Raw genomic sequence first — 13,558 nt, forward strand, 5'->3', positions numbered from 1 at the left:
CCTCCTCTTCTTCACCCTCTTCCTCCAAGACCCTCATCCCCCTGTCCCCTCCAACCTGTCCCCACCATCCTCTTCCTCCTCTTCTTCACCCTCTTCATCCTCCTCCTCCTCTTCTTCATCCTCCTCTTCCTCCAGGACCTTCAGATCTGAACCCCTCAAACCTCTCCCACCCCAATTCCTCCTCCTCCTCTTCATCCTCTTCTTCTCCATCTCCCTTTTCTTCACCCTCCTCTTCTTCATCCTCCTCCTCCTCCCCCGATATCCCCCTGTCCCCTCCCATCTTCACCTGTGATGGGGCAGGTGAGGGACACCAGGTGAGGGCCACCAGGTGACCATCACCAGCTGATCATCACCAGGTGACCATCACCAGGTGACCACAACCAGGTGACCACAACCAGGTGACCATCACGAGGTGACCACCACCAAGATCCTCCCAGTGTCCCCCTGTCCATCCTCACCTGTGATGGTGCAGGTGACCACCACCAGGTGACCACCACCAGGTGACCACCACCAGGACTGTCCCAATGTCCCCTCCTCATGTCCCCCTGTCCCCTCCCAATGTCCCCCTGTCCCCCTGTCCATCCTCACGTGGACCACCACCAGGTGACCATCACCAGGTGACCACCACCAGGACCCTCCCAATGTCCCCTCCCGGTGTCCCCCCGTCCATCCTCACCTGTGATGGCGCAGGTCAGGGCCACCAGGACCGTCCCTCGTGTCCCCCCCATGGCCGTGGCCACGTCCCGTCCCCAAGTGGGGCCGCCGCCAGCGGTGACAGTGACAATATCTGGGGTGGGGGGACAGGGGGTGGCCCCGGACCTTTGTCCCCAGGCGGGCGGGGGGTGGCGGGCGGTGACACAGGCGGGTGACACACGAGGGTGACACACGAGGGTGACACAGAGCCCGAGAATGCGGCGGCCGCGCCCGGCCCGGAGCTTCCTCCATCAGCGGTGTCACCGCGAGGGGACAAAGGGACACGGGGTGGGGGGACAGGGAGGGGACATTGGGGTGGGGACATGGCAGTGGGGACATTGGGGTGGGGACATTGGGGATGGGGACATTGGGGTGGCACTGAGATCCATGGGGACACAGGGGTGGGGACATTGGGGTGGCACTGGGATCCATGGGGACATTGGGGTGGCACCGAGATCTGTGGGGACACGGAGATGGGGACATGGGGGTGGGGACATCGGGGTGGCACTGAGGTCCATGGGGACATTGGGGTTGGGGACATGGGAGTGGCACCAAGATCAGTGGGGACATTGGTGTGGGGACATCGGGGTGGCACTGAGATCTGTGGGGACACGGCGATGGGGACATTGAGGTGTTCCAGGGGTCACTGGGGACATCGAAGTGTCCTGGTGGCCATCAAGGACATGGGGATGGGGACATGGAGGTGGCACTGAGGTCCATGGGGACATTGGGGTGGGGACAGGAGGGGACACCGGGTTTGGTGGGTTTGGGGACATGGAGGTGGCACCGAGATCAGTGGGGACACGGGGGTGGGGACACTGAGGGGTCCTGGTGGCCACCAGGGACACGGAGATGGGGACATTGGGGTGGCACGGAGATCCGTGGGGACATGGGAGGGGGACAGGGAGGATGGGGACACGGAGGTGTCCCAGCGCCCTCCCAGTGTGCTCCCAGTATGTCCCAGTCCATCCCAGTCCATCCCAGTCGCCTCCAATCCCCTCCTAATTCCCTCCCAGCTCCATCCCAGTGTCTCCCAGTCCCTCCCAGTATCTCCCAGTATCTCCCAGTTCCATCCCAGTCCCTCCCAGTCCATCCCAGTCCATCCAAGTTCCATCCCAGTATCTCCCAGTTCCATTCTAGTCCCCTCCCAGTATGTCCCAGTACATCCCAGTCCCCTCCAATCCCCTCCCAGTATCTCCCAGTCCCTCCCAGTCCATCCCAGTTCCATCCCAGTGTCTCCCCGGGGGTTTCCCCATGACGTCACCGCCGGGCCCCACCTGCGCCAGCCAATGGGGGAGGGGCGGGTGACCCTTGGCCGGCGGGACCAGAAAGGGGGCGGGGCCACACCTGGGGACACCTGGACACACCTGAGGACAGACATGGGGACAGACATGGGGACAGACATGGGGACACGTCAGCGGCGGGAACCGCGACACGAGAGTGACACCTGGGGGGGGGGGGAAGGGACAGGTGTGAAAGGGACAATTCCCCCAAAATCCCCTTAAAATCCCCCCAAAATTCCGCAAATTCCCCCCAACCCCCCCAAATTTCAACCAGGTTCTTTAAAATTCCCCCCGAAAATCCCCCAAATTCCCACAAATCCCCTTAAAATCCCCCAGATTCTCCCAAAACACCCCCAAATCCCGTCAAAATCCCCCAAATTTCCTCCAAAATTCCCCCTAAAATTCCCCCAAAAATCTCCAAAATTTTCTTAAAATTCCCCCAAAAATCCCCCAAAAATTTCCTTCAGAATACCCCAAATTCCCTCGAACTCCTCTCAAATTCCCCTAAAATCCCCCAAATACCCCAGACCCCCTAAATCCCTCAAAATCTCCCCAAAATCCTCTCAAAGCCCCCCCCCCAAAATCCCCCCCAAAAATCCCCAAAATTTCCTTAAAATTCCCCCAAAATTCCCCATAAATCCTCTCAAATCCCCCCCAAAATCCCCCAAATTCGCCCCAAAATCCCCCCCTGGGCTGGGGGTGGGCAGCATCCCTCCCCCCCCCCCCTCCCGTTTTCCCGGCACGCGCGGGGGGGGGGGGGAGGGGCAGCGCTGCCGCAGGGGTGGGGGAGGGGCGGCTCCTTTGGCCCCTCCCCCCCCCCAATTTAACGCCGCCCCTCCCCCACCCCCCCCCGGTATTTTGCAGTCGCCGGAGCCGGAGCGAGGCCGGAGCCGCGAGGAGCGCGAGGGGGTCGGTGCCGCCCCTCCCCCCCCACCCCTCCCCCACCATCTCCATCCCCTCCCCCCAACCCCCGACCCCTCCCCATCCCCCTCTCCCCCTTGAAATGATCCCCCCCAGAGGGTGAGGCCCCATCGGCGCCCCTCCCCCACACCTGAGACCCCCACCCCCCACCCCATCATTCCGGCCCCTCCCCATCTCCCCATCGCCCCTCCCCCACACCTGAGACCCCCCAATTCCCGCCCCCCATTGCCCCTCCCCCCGTGACGCGCCCCCCATCCGGGCCCCTCCCACATCGCCCCTCCCCCACCCCTGTGACCCCCCCCCATCCCCACCCCTGAGACCCCCACATCGCCCCTCCCCCCCGAGACCCCACCCCTCATCGCCCCTCCCCCACACCTGCGACCAACCCCCCCCCACATCGCCCCTCCCTCTTTTTCCCCCTCCCCCCCACCCCCTCGGGTACCATTTTGGGGCGGGGCTGGGTGGGGGAGGGGTCCCTATGGATCCATAGGGGATTTGGGGAGGGGTCCCTATGGATCCATAGGGGATTTGGGGAGGGGTCCCTATCGGTCTATGGGGGATTTGGGGGGTTCCCATTTGGGATTTTGGGGAGGGGTCTCTATAGGGCCGGGGGTCCCTATAAGGGATTTGGGGAGGGGTCCCTATTTCGGGAGGGGTCCCTTTTGGGGAGGGGTGTCTATTTGGGATTTTGGGGAGGGGTCTCTATTTAGGGAGGGGTCTCTATTTGGGGAGGGGTCTCTATTTGGGATTTTGGGGAGGGGTCCGTATTTGGGGAGGGGTCCCTATTTGGGGAGGGGTCCCTATCTGGGGAGGGGTCTCTATTTGGGATTTTGGGGAGGGGTCTCTGTAGGGCCAAGGCCCCCCAGTCCCCTCACCCCTCCCCCTCCCCTCCCCCATTTCCGGCCGGGATTTTTGGGGCTATTTTGGGATCCAGCACCTGCCCCGGGGGTGGGGGAGGGGCGGGGGGGGGGAGGGGGAGGGGTCTCGGGGGGGGAGGGGCACTGGGAGGGACTGGGATCAACTGGGATAAACTGGGGAGGGGTCTCGACCCCCCCAAAATGGAACGGGGGTGGGGCGGAGGGGGTCACGATGAGCTTTGGGGGGGGGAGGGGCAAAGAAATTGGGGTCCCCCACCCCAAATGGAGACCCCTTCCCCAAATAGGGACCCCCTCCACAAATGGGGACCCCTCCCCAAATCCCACTCAATAGGAGATCCCCTCCCAAAGTGGGGACCCCCCCACCCCAAAATCCCACTGCAAATGGAGACCCCTGCCCCAAATAGGGACCCTCCCCCAAATGGGGACCCCACCCACGAAGGACCCCCCAAATCCCACCCACATGGGGGCTCCCCCACCCAAATGGAGACCCCTCCCCAACTGTCTCCAGTTTGGGACCCCTCCGCAATTGGGGACCCCCCAAATCCCACCCAAAATGAGCCCCTTCCCCAAACTCCACCCAAGTGGCGACCCCTCCCCAAATCCCACCCCAATTTGGGACCCCTTCCCAAATGGAGACCCCCCCCCCAAATGCCCCCCCATTTTGGGACCCCTCCCCATATGGAGACCCCTCCCCAACTCCCACCCCCTCCCCACCCATGGTGACCCCTAACCCCCCCCCTAAACCCCCCAAATTTCCCCCTAATGGCGACCCCTCCCCAATTTGAGCCCCCCCAATTCCCACCCTAACTTGGGACCCCTCCCCAAATGAGGACCCCACCCCTCAGTGACCCCCAACCCCCCCTCTAACCCCCCAATTTCTCTCTCTCTCCGCAGCCTCCGCCGCCATGGGGGGCCGCCCGTCCCCACCGCCCCCCGCCCCCCTCCAGCTCTTCCTCCTCCTCCTCCTCCTCCTCGCCCCCTCCCCAGCGTCCACCACGACCCCTGAGGACCTCCTGGTCTCCACCTCCTCCGGCGCCGTCCGCGGCTTCCACGTCCCCGCCGGCCCCTCCTCGCTCGCCGCCGCCTTTTTGGGGATCCCCTACGCCGAGCCCCCCTTGGGACCCCTTCGCTCCGCCCCGCCCCGCCCCGCCCGGCCTTGGGGAGGGGTCCTGGACGCCCTCTCCCACCCGCACGCCTGCTTCCAGCCCGTGGACACCATGTTCCCCGGCTTCGGCGGCTCCGAGATGTGGAACCCCAACCGCGAGATGAGCGAGGATTGCTTGTACCTCAACATCTGGGCGCCGGCGCCGCGCCCCAAAACGCCGGCGCCGGTTCTGGTGTGGATTTACGGCGGCGGCTTCTACAGCGGCGCCGCCTCGCTGGACGTCTACGACGGGCGGTTCCTGGCGGCGGCCGAGGGCGTTCTGGTGGTCTCCATGAATTACCGCGTGGGAGCTTTGGGGTTTTTGGCTTTGCCGGGTCACCCCGAAGCTCCGGGGAACGTCGGGTTGCTCGACCAGCGGTTGGCGTTGCGTTGGGTCCAAGCCAACATCGCGGCGTTCGGCGGCGACCCCGGCGCGGTGACGCTGTTCGGCGAGAGCGCCGGCGCGGCCTCGGTGGGGCTGCACCTGCTCTCAGGGGGCAGCGGGGCCTGTTCCCGCGCCGTGCTGCAGAGCGGTTCCCCAACGGCCCTTGGGCCACGGTGGCGCCGCCGAGGTCGCCCGGCGGCGGCCGGCTGGGCCGGCTGGTGGGTGCGGCGGCCGCGCCGGCGGCGCGGTGACCAACGAGACGGAGCTGCTGTCCTGCCTGCGCGCGCGCGCGCCGCAGCTGGTGGAGCACGAGGCGGCCGTGCTGCCCCAACAGGGCGTCTTCCGCTTCGCCTTCGTGCCCGTGGTGGACGGGGAGTTCCTCGCCGACACCCCCGAGGCGCTGCTGGGCGCGCCGGGCCGCGCCGAGGCCGAGGTGCTGCTGGGCGCCGTGCAGGACGAGGGCACCTATTTCTTGGTGTACGGCGTGCCGGGCTTCGGCAAGGACAACGAGAGCCTGATCAGCCGCGAGGAGTTCCTGGGCGGCGTCCGGCTGGGCGTGCCGCAGGCCAACGAGCTGGCGGCCGAGGCCGTGGTGCTGCAGTACACGGACTGGCTGGACCAGGACAACCCGGTGAAGAACCGCGAGGCGCTGGACGACATCGTGGGCGACCACAACGTGGTGTGCCCGCTGATGCACTTCGCGCAGCGCTGGGCCGAGCGTGGCGGAACCGTCTTCGCCTACCTGTTCGATCACCGCGCCTCCAACCTGCTGTGGCCGCCGTGGATGGGCGTCCCGCACGGCTACGAGATCGAGTTCGTCTTCGGGCAGCCGCTGAACCCCGGGCTCAACTACACGGCCGAGGAGGAGGCGCTGAGCCGGCGCATCATGAGATACTGGGGGAACTTCGCCCGCACCGGGTACGGGCTGGGATGGGGTGGGTTGGTTGAGTTGGGTTGGGCTGAGTTACCATGACTTGAGTTGCGATGAGTTGGGTTGGATGACCTCAAGTGGGATCAGTTGGGTTGGATGACCTCAGCTGGGATGAGTTGGGGTAGGTTGAGTTTGGATGAGTTGGGTTGGATGATCTTGCTTGGGTTGAGTTGGGATCAGTTGGGTTGGGTTGCGATGAGTCTGGCTGGATGACCTCAGTCGGGTTGACTTGGTTTGGGTTGAGTTTGGATGAGTTGGGTTGAACTGGGTTAGATGTCCTCAGTTGGGTTGGGTTGAGTTTGGATGAGTTGGGTTGGATGTCCTTGGTTGAGTTGAGTTGGGTTGAGTTGGTTTGGATGTCCTTGGCTGGGTTGGTTTGAGTTTGGACGAGTTCGGTTGGATGCTCCTGTCTGGGTTGAGTTGAGTTGGGTTGGGTGCCCTTGCTTGGGAGTAGTTGAGTTGGATTGGGTTGGACGCCCTCGGTTGGGTTGGGTTGTGATGAGTTGAGTTGGAAAGAGTTCAGTTGAGTTGACTTTGGATGAGTTGGATTGGACACCCTTGGTTGGGTTGGGTTGAATTGTGATGAGTTGGATGCCCTCGCTTGAGTTGAGTTGGGAAGAGTTGAGTTGGGTTGAGTTGGGAAGAGTAGAGTTGGGTTGAGTTGAGTTGGGATGAGTTGAGTTGGGTTGGGTTGGGAAGAGTTGCGTTGAATTGGGTTGAGTTGGGTTGAGTTGGGTTGGGTTGAGTTGAGCTGGGATGAGTTGGGTTGGGATGAGTTGGGTTGAGTTGGGCTGGATGCCCTGGGTTGAGTTGGGTTGAGTTGAGTTGGGTTGAGTTGGGTTGGATGCCCAGGGTTGGGTTGGGTTGAGTTGGGTTGAGTTGAGTTGAGTTGGGTTGGGTTGCCAAGCCCCTCTGACCCGCCCCTCACCGCAGGGACCCCAACGAGCCGTCGGAGCGCGCGCGGCGCTGGCCGTCCTACACGGCGGCGGGGCAGAGCTACGCCCGGCTCAACGCGCGGCCGCTCGCCGTGGCCCAGGGCCTGCGCGCCCAGGCCTGCGCCTTCTGGACACGGTTCCTGCCCAAACTGCTCAACGTCACCGGTGAGGGGACACCGGGGACACCGGGGACACTGGGGGGACATTGGAGACATTGGGGGGACATTGGGGGACATTGGGGGGACATGGGGGACATTGGGGGACATTGGGGGGACACTGGGGACATTTGGGCGTGTTGGGGACATTGGGGCCATTGGGGACATTGGGGGGACATTGGGGACATTTGGGGACATTTGGGACATTTGGGCGTGTTGGGGACATTGGGGTCATTGGGGACATTGGGGGGATTGGGGACACATTGGGGACATTTGGGATGTTGGGGGACATTGGGGGGGGTTTGGTGGTTTTTTTGGGGGGGGGTTGGGGTTTTTGGGAGTTTTTTTGGGGTTTTTGGGGTGCCCAGCTCAGATCTGGGGCTCTCCAGGGCCGACAGAGGAGGCGGAGCAGCAGCAGCAGCACCGGGAATTTTGGGTGGATTTGAGCGGGTTCTGGGTGAAATTGGATTTAGGGGATTTTGGGTCAGTTTGGGGGTTTTTGGGGTTTTTTTTTTGGGGTCCCCAGCTGAGATTTGGGGCTGTGCAGGGCCCATGGAGGAGGCGGAGCGGCAGTGGCGCCTGGAATTCCATCGCTGGAGCTCGTACATGATGCGCTGGAAGAGCCAGTTCGAGCTCTACAGCCGCCAGGAGCGCTGCCAGCCCCTGTAGGGCACCCCAAAACCACCGGGGCACCCCAAAATCCATCCGGGACCCCCAAAATCCATCCAGGAACCCTAAAATCCACCTGGGACACCCCAAAATCCATCCGGGAACCCCAAAATCCATCCAGGAACCCTAAAATCCATCCGGGAACCCCAAAATCCATCCAGGAACCCTAAAATTCACCTGAGAACCCCAAAACCGCCTGGGATACCCCAAAATCCATCCAGGAACCCTAAAATCCATCCAGAGACCCCAAAATCCATCCAGGAACCCAAAAATCCATCCAGAGACCCCAAAATTCATCCAGGAACCCAAAAATCCACCCAGAAATCCTAAAATCCACCTGGGAACCCTAAAATTCACCTGAGAACCCCAAAACCACCCGGGGCACCCCAAAATCCATCCAGGAACGCCAAAATCCATCCAGGAACCCCAAAATCCATCCAGGACACCCTAAAATCCATCCAGGAATCCTAAAATCCATCTGGAACACCCCAAAATTCATCCAGGAACCCAAAAAACCTCACCCAGAAATCCTAAAATCCACCCAGGAACCCTAAAATTCACCTGAGAACCCCAAAAATCCACCCAGGAACCCTAAAAACCTCACCAGGGACCCCCAAAACCCACTCAACGCCTCCAAAATTCCCCTGAACCCCCAAACCACTCCCAGACACCCCAAAATCGTCCTCGGGCACCCCAAAAGAGCCCCGGACACCCCAAAAATCGACCCCAAACACCCCAAAATTCCCCCCCCCAAAACCTTCCAGGACCCCAAAATTTGGGGTTCCCCCCCCCGGTCTCGTCTTCGGTGTGACCCCAATAAAATCTCAAACCCAAACCTGACTCATGGGGGGGGACCCCAAAAATGGTGGGGGGGAGAACCCAAAAAACGGGGGAGACCCCAAATTTTGGGGAGGGGGGACCCCAAAATGGAGGCAGGACCCAAAACACGACACGGAGACAAAATTGGGGGGGGGGAAAACCCCAAAATTTTATTGGGGGACACAAAGGGGGGGGGGTCCCCAAGTTTGGGGATGACACCAAAAATTGGGAAGGGGGACCCCAAAATTGAGGGGGATTTGGGGAAACCCCCAAGTTTGGGGAGAAATTTGGGGTTTTTTGGGGGGGTCCTTTGGGGGCTCCGACTTCAGGCTGCTGGAAAAAGGGGAAGGGGTGAGGGGGGACCCCCCCCAAATTTAGGGAGAGCCCCCCCCAAATTTTGGGGTTTTTTTTTGGGGTCGTACCCTGGTCGAAGTTCAGCTTCTTGGGGGGGGGGTCCCCAAATCCTTCGACGTCCACGAGGTCCCCGGGGGGGTCGGAGTCACTCGGGGGGGGCTCTGGGGAGGGGAACCCCAAAATTAATTTGGGGACCCCAAAAGTAAAGGGGGGGAGCCTTAAAATTAATGGGGAGGGTCCCCAAAATTAAAGGGGAGGGGACCAAAGGAATCCCAAAATTCAAGGGGGGGACACCCCAAAATTAATGGGGGACCCCAAAATTACAGGGGGAGGGGCCAAAAATCCCAAAATTAAAGTGGGGGGAGTCCCTAAAATTAAAGAATGAGGAAAAAGAGACCCCAAAATTCAAGGGGGGGGCCCTAAATTAAAGGGGAGGGACCAAAAGATTCCAAAATGAAAGGGGGAGGGAACCCCAAAATTAAAGGAGGAATTAAATAACGGGGGAGAACGAAATAATATGAAATTAAATATAAAATTAAATAATGGGGGAAAAGCGACCCCAAAATTAATGGGGGGGGGGGCCAAAATGAAAGGGGAGGGACCAAAAAAAGCCAAAATTAAAGGAGGGAGCCCAGAATTAATTGGGAGGGGTCCCCAAAATTAAAGAATGAGGGAAAAGAAACCCCAAAATTAAAGGGGGGGACGACCCCAAAATTAAAAAATAACGACCAAAGAAATCCCAAAATTAACAGAAATGAACCCCAAAAAAAAAACAAAAACAACCCAAAATTCCTTACCTGCCACTTTCAGCTTCTTCCCGGGGGGCCCGGGGGGGTCGTGGGGAGCCCCCCCAGATCCGGGGGGGTTTTTTCGGGGTCCCTTTTTGGGGGAGTCGGCGCTGGGGGGGCAGGGGGACCCCGCTGTCCTCGTAGGCTTTGCGCTTGGCCGCCGCCTTCAGCTGCGCCCTGCGGGGATTTGGGGGATTTTTTGGGGAGGTTTTTTTGGGGAGGTTTTGGGGGTTTTTTGGGGGTGGGGGGACACCCTAAAATCTCTTCCCCCCCCCCGGACCCCCCCCTTACACCGTGCGGTCCTTGATGAGGGCGCTGAGGCGGTTCAGGTCCTCCCCGAATCGCGAGACGGCCCCGCGGAGCAGCGCCAGCTCCGGCTCCGTCCAGCGGGACCTGGGGGGGACCCCGCGGGGTTTGGGGGGGTCCAGAGGGAATCTGGGGGGGTCCTGGAAGGGTCTTGGGGGGATTTGAGGGGGTTTTGGGGTGATTTGGGGGGTTTTGGGAGGTTTGGAATCGCGACACAGCCCCGCGGAGCAGGGAGAGCTCCGGATCTGTCCAGAGAGACTTAGGGAGGTTTGGGGGGATCCTGAGAATTTTGGGGGTCCAGATGGAATTTTGGGGGGATTTGAGGGAATTTGGGGGTCCTGGAGAAAACTGGGGGGGGATTTTTGGGGTGATTTGAGGGGGTTTTGAGGGGTTTGGAATCATTAATCAGCCCCCTGGAGCAGCGCCAGCTCTGGTTCCATCCAGCGGGACCAGGGAGGTTTTGGGGGACCCCGGAAATTTTGGGGGGATTGGAAGGAATTTTGGGGGGTCCTAGAAAAGTCTTGGGGCGATTTGAGGGGGTTTTGGGGTGATTTGGGGGGTTTTGGGAGGTTTGGAATCGCGACACAGCCCCGCGGAGCAGGGAGAGCTCCGGATCTGTCCAGAGAGACTTGGGGAGTTTTGGGGGGATCCTGAGAACTTTGGGGGTCCAGATGGAATTTTGGGGGGATTTGAGAGAATTTGGGGGTCCTGGTGAAAATTTTGGGGGTGATTTGAGGGGGTTTTGGGGTGATTTGGGGGGATTTTGGGGGTCTGAAATCGCGACACGGCCCCGCGGAGCAGGGAGAGCTCCGGTTCCGTCCAGCGGGACCTGGGGGGACCCCGCGGGTTTTGGTGGGGGCCTTGAGGGGTTTTTGGAGGGATTTTGGGAAGTCTGGGGGGATTTGAGGGTTTTTTGTGGAGATTTGGGGGGATTTGGGGGGATTTTGGGGGTTTTTGGGGGGATTTTGGGGGTTTTTGGGGGCTTTGAAATCAGGACACGGCCCCGCGGAGCAGCGCCAGCTCCGGCTCCATCCAGCGGGACCTGGGGGGTTTTGGGGGGATCCTGAGAATTTTGGGGGTCCAGATGGAATTTTGGGGGGATTTGAGGGAATTCGGGGGATCCTAGAAAAGTCTTGGGGCGGTTTGAGGGGGTTTTGGGGTGATTTGGGGGGGTTTTTGGGGGTCTGAAATCACGACACAGCCCCACAGAGCGACGACAACCCCCTCAAATCTCCCATGGGGATCCCAAATTTCCCCGAAATGACCCCAAAACCCTCCCAGGACCCCCCAAAAATCCCCCATTCAAATCCTCCCCAAATTTCCCATAAATCCCCCCCAGGAGCCCCAAAATCCCCTGGAATCTCCCCTGGGGACCCCAAAATCTGCCAATGGGGACCCCAAATCTCCCCCAAACCCCCCCAGTCCCTCCCAGTTTATTCCAGTCCTTCCCAGTCCATCCCAGTGCTCCCAGTTTGGTCCCATTTCCCTCCCAGTTTGATCCCAGTCCTTCCCAGTGCCCTCCAAACCCCTCCCAGTCCCTCCCAGTCCATCCCAGTATAAACCACTCCCTCCCAATCCACTCCCAGTCCCTCCCAGTTTATCCCAGTTCCCTCTGAGTCCCTCCCAATCCTCTCCCAGTTCATCCCAGTTGGATCCCAGTCCCTTCCAGTGCTTCCAGCTTGATCCCAGTTCAATCCCAGTCCATCCCAGTTTGATCCCAGTTCCATCCCAGTGCCCTCCAAACCCCTCCCAGTCCCTCCCAGTGCTCCCAGTTCCCTCCGAGTCCCTCCCAGTTTGATCCCAGTCCATCCCAGTTTGATCCCAGTCCATCCCACTTTGATCCCAGTCCCTCCCAGTCCCTTCCAGTCCCTCCCAGTCCATCCCAGTCCCTCCCAGTCCATCCCAGTCCATCCCAGTCCATCCCAGTCCATCCCAGTCCCTCCCAGTCCATCCCAGTCCATCCCAGTCCCTCCCAGTCCATCCCAGTCCATCCCAGTCCCTCCCAGTCCCCCCCAGTCCCCGCACCCCCTCACCCCGCGGCGGAGCTGTCCGTGCCCGGGTGCAGCTGCATCGTCAGCTCCCCCAGGCGCGTGAAGGCGGCGCCGGCGGCCGAGAAAATCTCCCCGACCTGGAACGGCAAACTGGGATAAACTGGGAGCGACTGGGAGGGACTGGGAGCGACTGGGATGGAACTGGGAGGGACTGGGAGGGACTGGGAGCGACTGGGAGGGACTGGGATCAAACTGGGATGGACTGGGATGGACTGGGATGGACTGGGAGGGACTGGGAGGGACTGGGATAAACTGGGATGGACTGGGATAAACTGGGAGCGACTGGGATAAACTGGGAGCGACTGGGAGGGACTGGGAGGGATGGAGGGACTGGGATGGAACTGGGATGGGACTGGGAGCACTGGGAGGGACTGGGATCAAACGGGGATGGACTGGGATCAAACTGGGAGCACTGGGAGGGACTAGGATGGAACTGGGAGGCACTGGGAGGGACTGGGAGGGGTTTGAGGGGGGACTGGGAGAGAACTGGGATCAAACTGGGACGGACTGCGATCAAACTGGGAGCACTGGGAAGGACTGGGAAGGGATTGGGGTGGATTGGGAGGGACTGGGGGATACTGTGTTATACTGGGAGGAGGGTGGGTTATACTGGGAGGGACTGGGAGGGGACTGGGGGGAACTGGGAGCCCAAACTGGGAGCTCAGTAAAGCCCCACTGAACCCTAAACTGGGACCAGTAACAGGATCAAAATCCCATCTGGGACCAGTAGAGCCCCACTGGACCCAAACTGGGACCAGTAACACCAAACTGGGACAAGTAAAACGCCATTTAACCCCAAACTGGGACCAGTAACGGGATTAAGACCCAAACTGGGCCCAGTAACCCCCGAACCCCCGGAACCTTCCACGGCAGCCACTCCCCCACCCCGACCCCTCCCGCGGACGGACCGGAAGTGGCACCGAACCGGAAGCGCCTCCCCCCCATTCCCAACCGCCGCCCCACCCCTCATCACATTCCTCAAAGGAAAAAACCCCAAAAATTCCCAAATCCGCCCAAAATTGCCCAAAACCCCTCACTTTAGTGGATGCTGACGTCATGGCCGCCCTCCCCGGCCCCTCCGGCCGCCGCCGCCGCCGCTCCGGCTCCTCGATGATGGCGGCGGGGGGAGGGGGACGCTCAGCCCCGCGCGTCTCGTTGGTACCTCCCTCACGAAGCCACGCCCCTTCCCTCTCATTGGTCAGATCCGCATAAAACCCCGCCCACTCCCCCGCCCACTTCCGCCTCC

At 61.0% G+C, this 13,558-nt stretch overlaps 2 protein-coding genes across 2 annotated transcripts; one reads left to right on the plus strand and one right to left on the minus strand.

Moving 5' to 3' along the window:
• Positions 1-2,849: 2,849 nt before the first annotated feature.
• On the plus strand, positions 2,850-8,115 carry ACHE (acetylcholinesterase (Cartwright blood group)). The gene is given in 6 exon segments (XM_030970058.1): positions 2,850-2,885; positions 4,670-5,452; positions 5,455-5,492; positions 5,495-6,222; positions 7,169-7,335; positions 7,873-8,115. Coding segments are annotated over 5 exon segments (1,827 nt in total). The 5' UTR covers positions 2,850-2,885; positions 4,670-4,680; the 3' UTR covers positions 7,995-8,115.
• Positions 8,116-8,967: 852 nt separating this feature from the next.
• On the minus strand, positions 8,968-13,490 carry LOC115916355 (chromatin complexes subunit BAP18-like). Its single transcript, XM_030970059.1, is given in 7 exon segments — positions 8,968-9,143; positions 9,236-9,328; positions 9,965-10,067; positions 10,069-10,132; positions 10,247-10,348; positions 12,295-12,389; positions 13,350-13,490. Coding segments are annotated over 7 exon segments (483 nt in total). The 5' UTR covers positions 13,371-13,490; the 3' UTR covers positions 8,968-9,138.
• Between the last annotated feature and the right edge of the window lie 68 nt (positions 13,491-13,558).

Source organism: Camarhynchus parvulus, unplaced genomic scaffold (genome assembly GCF_901933205.1).
Source record: "Camarhynchus parvulus unplaced genomic scaffold, STF_HiC, whole genome shotgun sequence".
In the NCBI taxonomy this organism is placed as follows: Eukaryota; Metazoa; Chordata; class Aves; order Passeriformes; family Thraupidae; genus Camarhynchus; species Camarhynchus parvulus.